Source organism: Eumetopias jubatus, unplaced genomic scaffold (assembly GCF_037043125.1).
Source record: "Eumetopias jubatus isolate StellerSeaLion01/CBP00866 unplaced genomic scaffold, mEumJub1_p1.0 scaffold_17, whole genome shotgun sequence".
In the NCBI taxonomy this organism is placed as follows: Eukaryota; Metazoa; Chordata; class Mammalia; order Carnivora; family Otariidae; genus Eumetopias; species Eumetopias jubatus.
The window spans coordinates 43370200-43387953 of NW_028274823.1; the positions used below are offsets into that span (position 1 = coordinate 43370200).

Consider the following 17754-nt stretch of genomic DNA (forward strand, 5'->3'; position numbering starts at 1 on the left):
ACGACTTTGTCTTCAAGTTCTGTATTTTTGAAATAGAGGAGGCATTTAGAAATGCTACATTTTCCCCCTTTTAGATCTTCGAAGTATAACATGTGGGGTCTGTCCTAACTTGAGGTAGTCAGTGTCACATCAAGTATATGCCACATCACTTTGTCCCTCACTCGCCCCAGTTGTGCTGATATCTCATAATCCACTGGATTTACAATACAGTGGAGAGCCATCATACTCTTAATATCCAATAGAATGTGGGTAAGAATTTTTAAGTGATAGTATATTTTTAGTAATTACCTTTGGTTTCCAGTCCCATAAGAAGGAAAGCAACTAGCTTTCCCTTAGGTATGGGTGAACTCCTGTACTGGGGCTCGTTTTGTCTCAAGTGTTGGTACAGTACAGAGTAGTTTATTTATGGCTCTACTTGGAGAGTTTTTTCCAGACCAACAGTTTTAAATAACCCTGTGCTAGTGTGTCTTCCTGCTTCCAGAAGTAAAAACATTTGTGTATCGCTGATTAATTAGAAAGCTGAAAGGAAAATCTGTTTTTTCTTTAGTCCAGCAGTATCATGTGCGTTGGTTCCTGGGTCCCCCTGTGCCCCCACCTTCATCTGCTCCAGGGCTCATCCCCCTAACTCTTCTGCTCCTGCTTCTCAGTTCACTGGAATCCTTCAGTGGCTCCTAGCCTGCCGAAAAGGCTGGTATGAAAGGTAATTGATCTAACTGCTTCTCTTCCGGGCGTGTAGCTGAGCTCTTGGACTGGGTGTGGCTCGGAAAGAAAATTTCACTTTACAAACAAGAATTCCTGGGTTCTATCCAGCAGAAACATGTTTTTTTGTTATACATGTATAGTTTCTGACTCATATCATTCCAGGACTTCTGCAGTAAAAAACACATTTTGTTTACACCGTTTTGTACAAGGAGGAGTCCAGTTTCTAATTACCGTCAGTGTCTAGAATAATGGGAGTGCTCTCAGATTTGTGAATGTTACTCTTTCAAGCTGTTTTTAGTTTCCCACTGAATGCATTAGTTTAAAGCACTGGATAAGGGAAAATAACTTTTCCCCTCCCTTAAGAAAGCAAGGAGAGTGGTACCTACACTTGTGAGCATAGTATAATGTATAGAATTGTCCAGTTACTCTGGTGTGATACGCCTGAAACTAAGGTAATTTTTCTTTTTTTAAAGAAAGCAAGGGAAATTAAAATAACTTAGCAACTACTTCCACAGGCTCTAAAAGAGCAATGAAAAAAGTGCTTTGTGTGTAATAGAAATACTAATTCTTTTTCTTTTTTAATTTTATTTTATTATGTTAGTCACCGTACATTATATCATTAGTTTTTGATGTAGTGTTCCATGATTCATTGTTTGGGTATAACACCCAGTGCTCCATTCAGTGTGTGCCCTCCTTAATACCCATCACCAGGCTATCCCATCCCCCCACCCCTCTCCCCTCTAGAACCCTCAGTTTGTTTCTCAGAGTCCATCGTCTCTCTTGGTTCGATTCCCCCTCCGATTTTCCCCCCTTCATTTTTCCCTTCCTACTATCTTCTTTTTTTTTTTTTTTAACATATAATGTATTATTTGTTTCAGAGGTACAGGTCTGTGATTCAACAGTCTTACACAATTCACAGCGCTCACTATAGCACATACCCTCCCCAGTGTCTTATCACCCAGCCACCCCATCCCTCCCACCCCCCACCACTCCAGCAACCCTCAGTTTGTTTCCTGAGATTAAGAATTCCTCATATCAGTGAGGTCATATGATACATGTCTTTCTCTGATTGACTTATTTCACTCAGTATACCACTCTCCAGTTCTATCCACGTCGTTGCAAATGGCAAGATCTCATTCCTTTTGATGGCTGCATAATATTCCATTGTGTATATATACCACCTCTTCTTTATCCATTCGTCTGTTGATGGGCATCTTGGCTCTTTCCATAGTTTGGCTATTGTGGACATAAAAACACTAATTCTTAATAGCAAACTATTTTTACTACCTTCATGAATTTATCTTAAGAAGTAATGAAACCGAATTTTATTGTTTGTTTAAGCTCCTATCAGTTTAGACTTTTTTAAAACCTAAATTTCTTTATCTGCCACTACTCAGTAATACTTAGTGATAATGGCTGAGATGGACGCTGTGGCCACACGCAGCAGTGTCCTGCGACCCCCAGGTAAGCAGGCGCATGCCACGGCAGCTGCTGCTGAGCTGGGTTCACTTGGTTAAGAAGTGCCCATCCCTGCACCTGGCCCAGGTCCCTGCCCTAGCTTGGTTTCTGCTCAGTTACATGGTAACATTTTTATTGATTTTAAAAACACATTGTAGTGTTTGAGCAAAATTTTTTGTTTTAAAGAAATAAATGTTTGGTCTTAATATTACTTACAGATTTATTTTGCTTTTACCTGGAGTACTTTCTAGGACCTGGTACTTCTGCCTCTTACTACTTTCTAGCCCTTTCATGATATATGCAGATACTTCTGGTGAATTGTTTAGAACTTACAGGCATGTCATAATTTTTAGTGACCATGGCTTTTCTGTCTTAACACCTTAGTCAAGAAATATTCATATATTTATTCACCACATATTTGAGCGCCTAATACTTGCATGCTATTTTCTATGTTAGGTACCAAGAATGAAAGCAATGAACAAAATAAAAGTCTGCCCTCATGGTGCTAGCTTCCCAGGTGGGGAAGCCAAGATGGTAAATAAATATATAAAGTCAGTGGTAAAACATTTTTTTTTAAGATTTTATTTATTCATTTGAGACACAGAGATACAGAGAGAGAGAGAGAGAGCGCGCGCATGAGCGGGGGGAGGGGCAGAGGGAGAGGGAGAAGCAGGCTCCCCACTGAGCCAGGAGCCCGATGTGGGGCTCGATCCCAGGACCCTGGGATCATGACCTGAGCTGAAGGCAGACGCTTAACCATCTGAGCCACCCAAGCGCCCCAGTGGTAAAACATTTAAATAAGGTAGAGGGGACTAGAGAGTGGGGATGAGGAAGCTGCTTTTTTTTAAATAACGTGGTCAGAAGGGGCTTCTTGGAGTGAAGAAAGTTTTAATAGAGACCTGAACAAAACAAGGAAGCAAGCTCTATAGCAACAGATAGCCACTAGATCTTTAAAAGAAAAAACTGTCATTTGTGATCTAAAATTTCACTAACACATAAATTTGTTCCAGGATAATCTGAGAACCCATTATATGTAAGATGTATTTCTAAGAGCTCATTTTTCTAAATTTAATCATTTTATTTTATTTTTTTTAAGATTTTATTTATTATTTGACAGAGAGGGAACAAGCAGGGGGAGTGGGAGAGGGAGAAGCAGGCTTCCCGCCGAGCAGGGAGCCCGATGTGGGGCTCGATCCCAGGACCCTGGGATCATGACCTGAGCCGAAGGCAGACGCTCAGCAACTGAGCCACCTAGGTGCCCCTCATTTTATTTTTCTAATAAGCCAAAGAAGTATATTCAGTTTTAGAATTTGCTCTTTATGACTGTATATATAACAGATAAAATTCTCTTAAGATGTATCATTTGTGTTTAGATAGATGTTTTCTGAAATATATAAGAAGCCAGTTTTTAAAAATGACTAGGGAGGTTTTCTCAAACTGCCAGTTTATGAGATACTGTATATTTCTATCTGAAAAGGTTTTATTCCCAAAATTCTTTAGATGTCCCTGAGGCCCCCCATTACTGTAACTCTCAGTGGAGGTTGTACCCAGCTTCATTCAGGAATCCTTCATCACTCACAAACACACCCAGTGCCAGGGAGCCCCAGTAGAATGCAAACAAAAACCTCACTCTGGCCTTCATCCTTGGGGTTAATAAATGAGCTACAGAGGATGAAAGGTGGCTTCACACTGCAAAACTCGGGAGGGTGAGTGACCAGGACCCCCAAAACCAAAGTAGTGGGCATACTCACTTTCAGTGTCCCCTCTACCAAACACCTAATCACTCCCAAGTACAGGGACAGTAAGACACAGATGCCTGTCGCTTGGTCTCCTTCCATCCTTGCAGAAAGAGCAGCTTCTCATCTCTTGGTTGACAGGCTAGCAGTGGGTGAAGGGAGGAAGAGATAAGGATCTCTGGGTACACTTGTCTGAAGCCAGAACCTCTAGACATCTGAAACCAAGTTGGCTCTGTTGACTAACCATTTGCTCATATTTATATGCTATCAGAAAGGAAAATTTTTGGAACTCCCTGCTACCAAATCACCTAAGCCAAAAAATACAAGAAAAAAAGCCTTCACTGAGTTAGTTGCCTTCCTAAAAGCATAAAAAACATTCATCTGAAGGTAGTTTTTGTCTTGTGAAGTCATAGTTCCTGCTGTATCCCGCTGGGTTGTAAGTCCCTCAGGGACAGGACTGTGGCTCATGTCTTCATCTCCAGGAACCCTGCTTGATGCTCTCATCTGCTCCTACCAGAATGCAAAAACTGCCCTCCCACGCCAATCTTTTTCTCTTAACTATCAGAATACTTAAAAATCAAATTCAGGACTCATCCTGTAGTCCTTGCTAGGTGTCTAATTAGCAGATCTTCCTTGACTTTGTATCACAAGCTACTTTAAGTGTTCTTAGAAGTAACCAGGGTGTAAGATGCAAAAAGTGTGGACATTTCAATTTCTAGCATTTTTTCTTTTAACCAGCCGGCAGGATGTTCTAAATACATCCCCTTCTTTCTCACACCCCACAGGTATCCGTTACAGCACCGATGTGAGTGTGGATGAAGTGAAGGCTCTGGCTTCTTTGATGACATACAAGTGTGCAGTGGTTGGTAAGGGACCCCCCTGTTGCTGCCTGTTAACGCTTTAGGGAAATAGGTGCTTAACATCATTTTTTAGTCAGTCTTAATTAAGATTTAGTCTTTTTAATGGGAAACTTTTTATAGGAACTAATTGGATTTTCTTTAAGTGTGGATCTTTTTTTAAATCCCTTTCCATGCTCTGTAGGTAAAACCAAATCATAGTAGAAGGAAAATAAATACATTTTTTCTTTTAGAAGTAGTAAAGCATAGTGATTAAATAGGCATCGGAACTTGCCTAGCTTTGTAATTCCTGTGCCACTAGAATTTTAGTTCAAGTACATTTTAGAAGAGATCAATGTGAGTTTATTTCTTGAATTTTCTGAAATTAAAGCTTAAAGTGTCATATTTGAATCATTCTAATTTTGCATGGTGCTTTCTGCCTCTTGAATTTTTTTGTCCTTTGTATGGAATAACAACTTGCAGCCTTCTCTTTCAGATGTGCCATTTGGGGGTGCCAAGGCTGGTGTTAAGATCAATCCCAAGAACTATACTGTAAGTATCAAAATGACATTTATGCACGTGGGGCACTCACAAAGGACTTGAAATTACAGGGTTTCTGTGTGTCCCCCATACCAGTGGGATTAATGGCCCCTATTGTTTTTTAAAGGAATGGAAAAACAAGTAAATAATTAACTCATTGAGTGTGGTGCAATATAAAGGTCACCTGCTTAACATCAAAGTCCTTTTTCATTTTTACACTTGGTTAAAAGGTAATTAATACCTTCATATTCTTAGGCATTTATATCCATGTTATATATTCTACAATATAAATATAAAATGCTCTATATACATTTAACATGTTACTATGATCTGAGATTGTTTTTTAAAGATTTTATTTAGAGAGAGATTGGGAGAACGACTGGGGGGAGGGGCAGAGGGAGAAGCAGACTGTGCTGAGCAGGGAGCCCGACATGGGACCCTGGGGTCATGCCCCAGCCGAAGGTAGCTGCTTAACCAGCTTGAGCCACCCAGGCGCCCTGATCTCAGATTTTTATGTTGGGATCTCAAGGTCTAGTGACAAATACCTTAATTCAGTAAAAATCTTGTTTATCCTGTCAATTCCAAGTTAATTCACGCTAGCTGTTAAATACCACAGGGATTGCTCATCGGGTCCTGTAGTAATACAAAGAGAGCAGACACTGGGATTTGAGCCCTAGTTGTACTGTCTGTTATTTGTATAACCTAATTTCTGATCTGTCATTTTCTTATCTTCAAAATGGAAATGCCTGCTCTATGAGTTATAAGGATTACACAAAAAGATACATGAAAATGTCCTATAAATAGAAAATATGATGCAACTATTATCTCTACCAGTGGCTTTCTATCAAAAACATTTGTTTCACATTGTTTTGTTTTCATTTTTTTTCCTTTATAGGATAATGAATTGGAAAAGATCACAAGGAGGTTTACCATGGAGCTGGCGAAGAAGGGCTTTATTGGTACGTGTTACCTTGTAGGCTTGTGCGTAGAGTAGCAACACCTAAAAAGCAATTGTCTTAAGTTAAACTCCTGTTTTTATCTATATGTACCTGGGTAGAATTGCCCCTTTACTTTTGAGAAACTGGGTTCTGTGATAACTATGGTGGATGCACATGGGCCTGTTTTTGATACGTCTCCTTGTACAATCCCTATTGTGTTGCCCAGAAAGATTTTAGGAACTAAATAATTCCTGTATCATAAATGTTTTTTAAATGTGTAAAAACTCACTTTTACAATAATAATCCTGTTGTGAAAGCAGTGAGAGATCTGATGCCTTTTGGAATTAGAGCCTAAAGCAAAGCAGGCTGCCCCTTCAAAGAGTGAGCAGAGGCTGGGAGGGGAGGGGGGCTCACACTATGGCTCACTCTGCCATCCATCACTGGCTGGTTTTGAGGATTCCCGGGGCTCCTGAGATTTGTCACGAGGCCCTTTGGCCAAACCCTAGATTTCTGAGGGTGCTGATCTTCATTGGCTTGATGTTTTTGTATCGTACTGTCATCTGTGTCATAATGTCCTTTCTGCTATGATATGTGAATATTCATCATTTAATCTTTAATTTTTCAAGCAAATTAAGTCTGTATTTCTTTTGTTGTTCTAGAAGGATTCTAATTTGTTCTAATAACATAAAAGTATTTAACAGAATGTTTGCCCTTGTAACATAAAGAAGACTGACTAAGAAAGAAAAATCTACTTTTTCTGTTTTCCTGCCCCTGTGTTTTTCTTCCCCAACATTGTCCCCACCGTTGACAAGTTCCTATGAACTTAAGATATCCTTACTTTGAAATTTGCCCTCTTCTTAGGAAAAAAAGAGCATAAAATAAACTAATACAGAAATAAATATAAGTAACTCGAGAACTTTACCAGATTTGGTCTGTTGTTCATCATTTAAAAGGCATTTGGATTCTTGGCATGCCTCCTCAGCACTGCTGTGAACTTGTCCTGTCACTGAGCAGGGGAAGCACTGGGGAGGTGACTGCCTTCCTTACTGAAAGAGATTTGGTGAACCGCAGTCATGTGCAGCCTGTTGACAGCCTTCATGATTTTTATGTCGTATTTCCTCTAAGCTTAAATCGCCACGTGTTTCAGTCCTTAGTGGTTTCAGACTTTATTCAGTAGTATTTACTGCCCATATCCAGACTATAACCAGCTTCATTTTCTCTATATTGACAAGTACCTTAGGATTCCAAAGGTTAAAAAAGTGATTGGTCGAAACAATGAAGGCTTAAAATATAGCAATTTGACTTCTTTTCTGAAGCAAAAAGCCTCATTGACTCACAATAGAGCCAACCTGACACCTGGGCTCAGAAAGTTTTGTAGCATCCGGTGGAGGAATTCTCTCTCTCCCTCCAGGGCACAGAACTGGTCCTAGCAAACCTCTGCAACTGAGGTCATTTCTCCCTTATTTTGGTTGGGACTTCTCTTTTCCACAGTTTCAGAGTGTGAGTTCCACCTGGATCTGAGTCCTGGCCCTGTCACATGGTATGCGTTTCAGTTTCTGCAAAGAAGTCAGCTGGGCTTTTGATAGGGATTGCAGTGGCTCTGCAGACCAATCTGGCCAGTGCTCCAGTCTCTGAGCACTGAATGTCCTTCCATTTGTTTCCGTCTCCTGTCATTTCCTTCAGTGATGGGCTGTAGTTTTCAGCGCTTCTGTTAGTTTATTCATAACTAGTTTTTTTTTTTAATGCTATTCTAAGGGATATTGGTTTGTAGCATTCTTTTCTTGTGAGGCCCTTGATAGAGGATAAATACTGTCCTCAGAATGAGGTAGGAAGTGTTCTTTTCTCTTGTCTTGTTTTTTAAGTTTGTGAAAGGTTGGTGTTCGTTCTGTTGCGTGAGTTTAGATATCACCTTTGTAAACTGTAAAGTTCCCTTAACAGTAACCAGTGTGTCCATCTGTTTAATTCCTCCGGATCTTCATGCACCAAAATTGGCTTTCCAGCTCCACCCTGTGCTCATGTTCTGTTAAAGCAGCTCCTCTCTTTGGCCACTTTTTCATCATTTTTATACTGTTGTGGGATGGAGTGATTCTCTGTAAGGTATTTGAGAACTTGTCTGTAATTCAGGATTTACCTCTAATCCGAGCATCCCTAGATTTTGTGTGGAGTAGAAAACTCACAAGCCTAATAATATTTCGGCTTTGGGTAGGGAGAGCTGTCTCACTTCAGGCTATCTAGATGAATTCAGGTTTCTGAGAAGCAATTTATTGTGGTACATTTCCGATTTACAAACTGTACCTGAAACTTGCCCCTTGCCAGTAGCTCCTCTCCAATAGCCCTTCTCCAGTTGGAATTGTGATTTGACACAACAAGCTTCCTTGACGCTTGATTATTGCTAAAAAAAAAAAAAACTTTTGTAGATTCCTCTAGAAGGATTCAGAAGCAATTTGTCATATATACCTTGAGAGAAAAGCAATATGGTCAAACAAATCTTTACAGAACATCCTTGAAGTCTGTTGCTCTCAAGGAATGGACATTGTAAGCAAATGGAAATAGTAGAGCCCTTTTGTCAGGATGAGGGTAGGATGGGGCATTAGTCCTTCCAAGGAGGAAATTATATGGGGGGAGAGTGGTTTGGGGGAGTCAGACTTCATGTGATTTAGGAGCCACCTAAGGGAAGGGGTGCTCAGACACAGGAGTATGACAGATTGGCTGGCTGGGGGGCAGGGCAGGAGTGTGAACAGCAAGCTTGACCATTTCCAAGTTATCTTAGACCAGTTAGGTATCTATTGCTTCTCATCACCTTGGACCTGGGCCCCAAAAGTGTAGGAAAATATTAAAACATACCTTGTTCTGGGCGTCTGGGTGGCTCAGTCGTTTAAGCATCTGCCTTTGGCTCAGGTCATGATCCCAGAGTCCTGGGATCAAGTCTCATGTCAGGCTCCCTGCTTGTGTTCATTCTCTCTCTCTAAGGTATAAATAAATAAAATCTTTTATAAAATAAAATAAGACATACCTTGTTCAGTTGGCTAAAAAGTAAAAAATACAGAACTCAAGTACAGCCCTTAGAAAGAACTTCATTTGGGAGACTTCATTGCTTGAACCATTTTTAAAGTTGTGTTTTCCTGTTTATAAAGGTAATGAGTTTGTCTTAGGCAGTGGAAACAATATAGAAAGTTATAAACAAGGCCGAAATGGAAACAGAGTAAGCAAGTGTGAGGTATCCATAGCCTTCCAAACTTCTGCACAGGTACTGTATATACACCTGGAGATAGATGCATAGATACTATACAGGGATCTAGCTATAGAGAAAGAATTTTATATAAATGGGAACACACTCTACATGCTATACAAAACCTGCTTTTTTTCCATATAATTGTTTTGGTGAGGATTACAAACTTTTTAATGGCTGCATAGTATTTCTTCAGGTAGATACAGCATATTTTCTTTAATTGACCCACTAAATGACTAAGTTGTTTTGATTCTTGCTGTTCCGCTAGGCATGTTTCTGTGTCTCCCTCCCTTGGCAGATTCGAGTGGGCATTATATCCCACATTTCTACCTGAGATCTCAGTGTGGCCCTCAAATTAGTGCTGTCACTGGCCTTTGTTGCTGCCTGTGGACTAACTTATTATCCTCAGACTTTCTAATTTGCTGTGATCTGAGGAATTGAAAGCCGAGGCCTAAAGCTTTGTGTACATTGAGTAAGCTTTGAATAACAGATCCAAGCACAGGTGAAAGTATTATGGGGCTTAACACAACTGCTTCAGCAATGTGTGCTTTTCCTTTTCCTACTTGGTGGGGAGGGCTTACACCCCCAGTAAGCGGTATGTTTCTGTGCTGTCTCATGCAAGGCGCTCCCCAACCACAACACTTGTCCCTATGTAGGGCAAGATGGTGCTGTTCTTTCGAATTGCAGTTCAAGGAACTGAGGTCAAAAGGGATACACTGATTTGCTTATGCCCATGTAGTCACAAGTCCAATAGAGTGGCTTATGTGTATAACACGCAGAGCTAACTTTCAAACACAGAGCAAGGAAGCGCCAGAGGGAGAAATTACCATGTAACATTGCGTGTGTATAAATTTTGTAGTGAGATGTTTAACGAGTATTTCTAGGACTTCAAGTAGTTACGCAGATGAAATCTAAAGTTTTCTAACCACGGTAGCTTTGTTATTGTAGAAAATTACAAGGATCTATGTGTTTGAGATGAGTGAATCTTAAAAGCTGGTATGATGCCCTTTTCCTTGTGCCCCCAGGTCCTGGCATTGATGTGCCTGCCCCAGACATGAGCACGGGCGAGCGGGAGATGTCCTGGATTGCTGACACCTATGCCAGCACCATAGGGCACTATGTGAGTACCCACCAAAAGCCCTGAGGGCCTCACTTGCTCTCTACAAAAAATAACAAGCTGATTGCATGAGGACAGAGAGAATTCGCTGGGTTCTTCTCCCCTTTAATTGTATCTTTATTTACATATTATTTTACTTCTGTCTCTCTCATCATAAACCATAAATGTAGTGAACATGGACTGAGCTTTCACTTACATGCCACCCCGTCCTGAAACCTGGGGATAGGACCTCAGAAATGATCACCTACTAGGCAGGGCAGGACATGGTGCAAGACACTAGAAGGGAAATAAAGAAGCATTCAATTCTGACTTCCCTCAAAGAGCTTTCATTTAAAGAGGAATTAGGACACATAAGCAGATAAGGTATGGAGATGGTGTAGTACAAGGATGGAGTTACGTCTCTGAAAGAAGGCTTCCTGGTGGAGGTATCTGGGCTAGACCTGGAAAATGGGTAGAGTTTAAACATGGAGATGAGGGACCTCAAGGGTAGGAGGAGAAACAGTAGAGCTCAGATTGTCTGGAGATGAGGCCTATTTCAAAGCGTAATAGAAGAGTGAAGAAGTAAGTGAACCAAGACAAAAACACTGAAGCCCTAGTTTTTTGTTTCGTTGGCTAGTGAGAGGGGAGGCTCTGGTGCTGACCTCTCTTAACAGAGGCTGGGCTGGTGGTGTTAGGCTGCACTGGAGCCCAGGGGCCATGGGGGTTGGGGAGAAGCGGTGGCACAGGACTGGAGTGGATGTGTGTTAGCAAGGAAAAGAACCAGAAGGACTTGAGTCTGGAGGACCGAGGAGAAGTAGTGCCGCTATTATAGAACACAAGGAAAGCTCACTTCCCGTTCTTGACATGGATGGAACCTTGAAAAACACTTAAGGGGTAGGAAGAGAAAGGGAGTTGAGACGACATTAAAAATATATATGTGTGGAGTGCCTCTGCCAAACTAGCAAGGTATTCAGTGCAGTTGGGATAAATGGGAGCAGGGATGAGTTCTGATGGTGGGACCAGGTGTAACCGGGCCTGGCCAAGCCTTCACAGGTGAGATCAGAAAAGGCCTCCTTGAAGGAGTAAGCTTCTGGTCTGCACTTTGAACGAAGAATAGGATCAACTGGGGAAGGGGCAGGGGAGCGAGTATTGGAGGCAGAAGGACCACTAGGTAAAGTTCTGGAGTGCAGAAAAGGTAAACTTGAGACTGAGGGAAGACTGGTAGCCAGAATGGAAAGCAAGAGAGTAGAGCCGAAGAGAGGCCAGTGAGGGGAAGGTCAGACCAGATCATCACCCTGTGACTGATAGCAAAGACTTTGGTCTTTGTCCTGAAAACAGAAGGAAGCTGGTGGAGTGCTAACTAGAAGCAGGTGTGAGGCATTTTGAGCGTCACTCTCTGCAGCAGAGAATGGGACTGTTGGGGGCAGATGACCATACAGAAGCCTAGAAGAGAGGGGATACTGGCCTGCCCTAGAGCTGGAGAGAAATGGACAGATTGAAGAGTGATTTAGAAGGAAGGCAATCAGTTGAGAAGAACAAGGAGTGCTGAGCTCCATGTGGTGATGTTGAGGGAGGATTTCTGGTAAGAGACAAGTTCAGCAATTAGATAATCTGTGGGACCACAGTTGGAGCCAGGCTGCAAAGAGGTGTTGAGGGAGGGAAATAGGGCATGAAGAGGAGCCTTCACTGAGAAAAATGGCACTGGACAGCAGATCGAGAACTTGAAAGGTGGCTGTTACCCAAAGAGAAAGATTGTTGTTGTTGATGATGTTGGCAAGTTGACTGGCTGCGGGCCCCAGATTCATCCATGCAAGAGACAATGCAAGAAAGATATAGACAGGAGAGGTAGCAGAGTCTTCCAAGGGAATACAGGCCTCATGAATTGTCCTTTAAAGGGCCCTAGTGGAGAGGCGCCTGGGTGGCGCATTCAGTTAAGCATCTGACTCTTGGTGTTGGCTCAGGTCGTGAACTCAGGGCCTTGAGATCAAGCCCCGCATTATGCTCCAGGCTTGGTGCAGAGTCTGCCTGAGATTCTCTCTCTCCCCCCGCCCTCTGTTTCTATCTCTCTCTCATTCTCACAAATAAAGAAATAAAACCTTTTTTTAAAAGGTGGGGGGAGGCCCTAGTGGAAAGATGAGCCTTGGAGAAGAGGAGAACTATTCCCCCCACCCCAGAGAAGGAAGGGGGCTGCAGCAGGTAGTGGAGGAACTCCCACATTGGTCTGAGGTCCTGAGCAGGTACAGTCTGTGGCTGGGAGTGGGAGCCTGGATTTAGAACTGGCTCCCTCACACACCAGCTCCGTGACCTGTGGCAGGTGCCTTGAGTTCTCTGTGCCTCCGTCTCCTCGTATGTAAGATGACAATAGTAATAACAGCCAATGAGGATTAATTGAATAGTAATATAATGCATTTAGAAGAGTACCCGCTCCTTAGTAAAACACACAAAACAATAAGTATTTATTAATATTTTATCAGATAAATTGCATAAATTCCCTGCAATAAAACAAGAGCAGTGTGAGACGCTTCAAAGAATTTTGGTTTTAAATGCCCAAAATGAGCTTTTTCCATGTCACCTTTTGATATTAAATGAGCTCTGGATAGTCTCCTGTTCTTTTTAAGCAAGACACTAGACTGCATAATGCAAAGTAGTAGGCAGTGTATTCGTTATTCATAGCTCATTCCCAGTGGGGACCACAAAAGAAAGTGTTGTGAGGCGCTGCCACCTAAACCTTGGCAGAGACTTCCCTTCTTCTTAAAGTGATAGGAAATCCAAAATCAGGGCCTAAGGTCAGGAAGCCACTGTTTTTCTCACTTACTTTCCAGATGTCAACCTAAACATGCCTCCACTTTTGTCTAATCCTGCCCAGAAGCGCAGGCCTTGGAGGGAGGGCATGTGGTCGCTGGGCTGCTGGGGCAGTGAGGTGTGCTGGGGTGCCCGGCAGCAGGCTCCCGGCCCGACCTCAGGCAGGACTGCTGGCAGCTCCAGGATTCGCATTTGCACTGTGTGAAAGCATCTGGCACTAGGTTCGTAATTCTGTGTTCACAGTGTTAATTATTCATGAAGGGGAACTGTGGGAAAACTACTAATTTCTTAAATCACTTTACCGGACTGCTTGCTTTTATTTTTTTTTTTTAACTTTTTCTTTTTGTTGGCAATTTAGAGCCAATACAATACAATTCTAAGCTGTCTCTGTAAAAATAGTTAAACAATACTTATATGGGGCACCTGGGTGGCTCAGATGGTTAAGCGTCTGCCTTCGGCTCAGGTCATGATCTCAGAGTCCTGGGATCGAGCCCCACATCGGGCTCCCTGTTTCTCGGGAGCCTGCTTCTCCCTCTGCCTCTTTCTCTCTGTCTCTCATGAATAAATAAATAAAATCTTTTAAAAAAAAAAACAATACTTATAAAGACCAGGTTACTTTTTAACTCACCCAGCTACAACATCTGTTGGGGGTAGGGACTATGGTGTGAAGTAAAGCATTCCAACTTGCTTTCCATGGGTAGCATATGCCCCGAAAGTGTATTAAATAGTCTGTACTTTATCCACGAATTTAAAACGCTTCCTTCTCTTTATGTTGATTTCCTATAATAAAGAGGACCGTGTAGTTTCTCCTGTCCCACTGATCAGTCTAGTCTGTTCCTTCTGCACTGTTCTGGTTGCTACAGTTTATGGTATATTTGGTATATCTTGGAAGGGAAGCTCTCCCACCCCCTTTGTTTTTTCTAATGATAGTTGTTTCTGAACAGAGAGGAGAGGGAGAAACAGACTCCCCACTAAGCAGGGAGCCCGACGTGGGGCTCGATCCCAGGACCCTGTGATCATGAGCCAAAGGCAGATGCTTAACCGACTGAGCCACCCAGGAGCCCCATGAAAATATTGTCTATTTTAGTATATATTTTCTGAGAACAGAAATCTGAAAAAGTGAGGCTTGTCCCTGTTAGTGAAAGTGTGCCCATAAGCACACATATAGTCCTCATGAGCAAATTAGTTAAAACAAAAATGTGAGGTTTTGACTTTCTCTCGTACTTTCTCTCGTAGGATATTAATGCCCATGCCTGTGTTACCGGTAAGCCCATCAGTCAGGGTGGAATCCATGGGCGGATCTCTGCTACTGGCCGGGGAGTCTTCCATGGGATTGAAAATTTCATCAACGAAGCTTCTTACATGAGTATTTTAGGAATGACACCAGGGTTTGGAGATAAAACATTTGTTGTTCAGGTAAAAATGTTTGCTGTCTTAAAGAATAACTGATATACATAAAGTAAGTTAGTTTTTCAGTGTTTTTAGATTTGCCGTTTTTAAAATGTCATTCTTTTAAATCTCTTAAGTGTTAGTGTTTCCAGAGTAGTACACACTTTAATCTTTGAATTTTGGTATGATTCATGTGACTAGAACCACTTTTTAAGTATCTTGCAGATACGTATGAAACTATCACCAACTTCTTTTGGTCAATATTTAAATTGAAATTGTTTTCAGAAGGGGAAAAGTTTGCACAATGATCCAGATTTCAACTTTAGGAAGAATTTGCTTGGTGTTTGGTTGTTTTACTGAGGCGAATCTAAGTTAAGTTGAATGCTACTTTAAAGTAGAATTCTTATTCCTCCCAATTAGTGACTTCAGTGTTTCTACAGCCATAAGACATCTGGTCATCAGGGACTGAGGGGTGGTGTGACTGATGCCATTTCTTTACAAGCCAACAAGGCTACACCAAACTAAACTTCTTCAGGACTCACTATCACAGATAACAGGATTGGGTTCCACATTCTTAAAAAAAAAATCGATTGGTGAAGAGAAGCAACTTAGTATATTGTTTCTTGTGGCAAAAGGATTTTTAGGATGGCTTCTAAACTAAATAGAATGTGTCTTGGTCAGAATATGACTCTTACCATCTGTACTGAAACTTTGGTTTTTGTGTCGTGTAATTGTTCTTTACAGGGATTTGGTAATGTAGGCCTGCACTCTATGAGATATTTACATCGTTTTGGTGCTAAATGTGTTGGTGTTGGTGAATCTGATGGGAGCATATGGAATCCAGATGGTATTGACCCAAAGGAACTGGAAGACTTCAAATTGGTATGTTAATCTAATATCTGAAGTCTTGACTACCCTGAATATTGTAAAGTTGAAATAAGTCTTATTAAAGTCTATTGCATCGTTTACTTTTAAAAATATAACCCAAAGAGCTCTTAATAGATGTGTAATCATATCATGGGTGCTAATCATAAACATTGAAACTGTTGTGGTGCAGCCATTAATTCTGACTTCTCAATCAATTATAGCAACATGGATCAATCCTGGGCTTCCCCAAGGCAAAGCCCTATGAAGGGAGCATCTTGGAAGCTGACTGTGACATCCTGATCCCTGCTGCCAGTGAAAAGCAGCTGACCAAGTCCAATGCACCCAGAGTCAAAGCCAAGGTGAGAGCTTGATGGAACTGGGGCCTTACCACCGTGGAATGATCCTGAGGGTCATAGAAAAAGCTCTTAATTGGCTTTCCTCTTTTTTTTTTTTTTAACTGCTTTATTGGGCTATAATTCACATACCATACAATTCACCCAAGTATAAAATTTAATGCCTTTTTGTATATATACACAGAGCTGTGCAGCCATTCATCACCATGGGTTTCCTCTTAAACCAAACTTCCAAAAATCAGTTAGGGAAATAGAAAGGTGAAAAATAGTTTTATACCCTTTATTTATAGAACAAAATAATTCTTATTAATTAAATTTAAACTGGAGTTCTGCCCACACACACATACCTCTTGCACCCAGTGGAGGGATTCGATGGCGTTGCTGGCATTTCTGTATGTCCTGACTCTCTTTCAGATCATTGCCGAGGGTGCCAATGGGCCGACAACTCCAGAGGCTGATAAGATCTTCCTGGAGAGGAACATTATGGTGATTCCAGTAAGTCATCTGTGTTTGCTAGGTTTTATATGCACTTGGAATCATAACTGTCTTCTGCGACAAACTGGGGAGACAAAAGGATCATCCCTTAAATTCCCAAGCTGTAGTGGGTTTTCATCTTTATCTTGCTTTTAAGAAAATAAAGTAGAAGCCTGGTTAGTGTAAAAAGCCTATCAATTTCCACTTTGACCTGAACATTTTCTTACAACTCAAGGCTCTTTCTTGAATATGTATTTAGCCTGCTTAAGAATCCAATTATATAAATAATGTGTGTTGTGCTAGAAATATGAATTCTAACTTAAACTCTAAGCTTTTCTAATTTCTAACCTTGTGCGTTTCAAATGTCCCTCGCTGCTTTATTCAGGAAGCTCATAGGAAGAATGTGTGTGTAGGTTATCGGTGGGTGAGCATGGGGTCTATACCAAAAGATTATTTGCAAGTGGAAATGAATGTGGATTTGTGATACGGTTAAACTTTTATCAAAAGCACTTAAGAAATTCAATTTAACTGAAACAGACTGCCCTTAGATAGTAGAAGGAATGCTGATCTTCTGGTGAGGCGCACACTGTGGACAATCCAGTGATTAGTGGACAAGCAGTTTTGTCTAAAGACTTTTTTGGTAGAGAAGACGCTCTAACCAAAGTTGATCAAATGCTTGTTAGTTAATAAACAAAAAAGTTATTTTTTTTTCAAAATGGAAAAAACCTCAAGTGAATTGGAAAGGATGTTTGTTAAATTTAAGTGTGAAATTCCTGATACAGTCTAAGATATATTTGGGAAGTTTAAAGGTTAATCTGCCTTGATATTAAAATGGAGCTCTGATGGTCATTGAAGGCATTTATTAAAACCATCATCTTCTCATTTCTTTGGTGTCTTCCTTGTCATCTTTTTCTGTATAGGATCTCTACTTGAATGCTGGAGGAGTGACAGTATCTTACTTCGAGTGGCTGAAGAATCTAAATCATGTCAGCTACGGCCGTTTGACCTTCAAATATGAAAGGGATTCTAACTACCACTTGCTCAGTGAGTTCTGATGACCTTGTTCAAAAATAATCTTTGGGCCCAGCTAAAAGGCTGGAAAAAGCTTATACTTAAAAAGGACTAATTTCCTTTTTGTAATCCTGGAGAATTTCATCTCAGGATAGGAAATTATATTATTGTCTCATGAATCTTAGGACCAAAAATACATGATTTTTTTTTTATGGGTAGTCAGCTTAATTAACTCTCTCAAATATATTTCTATTCAGATACTCCCCTAACATAATCTGCAAGTTAGTAAATAGAAAGAGTATCCTTTTAAACCAGGAACTACG

The 17754-nt window shown here is 41.1% G+C and overlaps 1 protein-coding gene across 1 annotated transcript in view; it reads left to right on the plus strand.

Moving 5' to 3' along the window:
- GLUD1 (glutamate dehydrogenase 1) overlaps positions 1-17754 on the plus strand; it is a 36626-nt gene that overhangs the window by 11877 nt on the left and 6995 nt on the right. The window contains exons 2-10 of the mRNA XM_028098508.2: positions 4682-4762; positions 5229-5284; positions 6168-6231; positions 10465-10559; positions 14574-14753; positions 15471-15608; positions 15815-15952; positions 16361-16441; positions 17341-17464. Of these exons, the coding sequence (XP_027954309.1) occupies positions 4682-4762; positions 5229-5284; positions 6168-6231; positions 10465-10559; positions 14574-14753; positions 15471-15608; positions 15815-15952; positions 16361-16441; positions 17341-17464 (957 nt within the window). The remainder of the gene's footprint in view (positions 1-4681; positions 4763-5228; positions 5285-6167; positions 6232-10464; positions 10560-14573; positions 14754-15470; positions 15609-15814; positions 15953-16360; positions 16442-17340; positions 17465-17754) is intronic.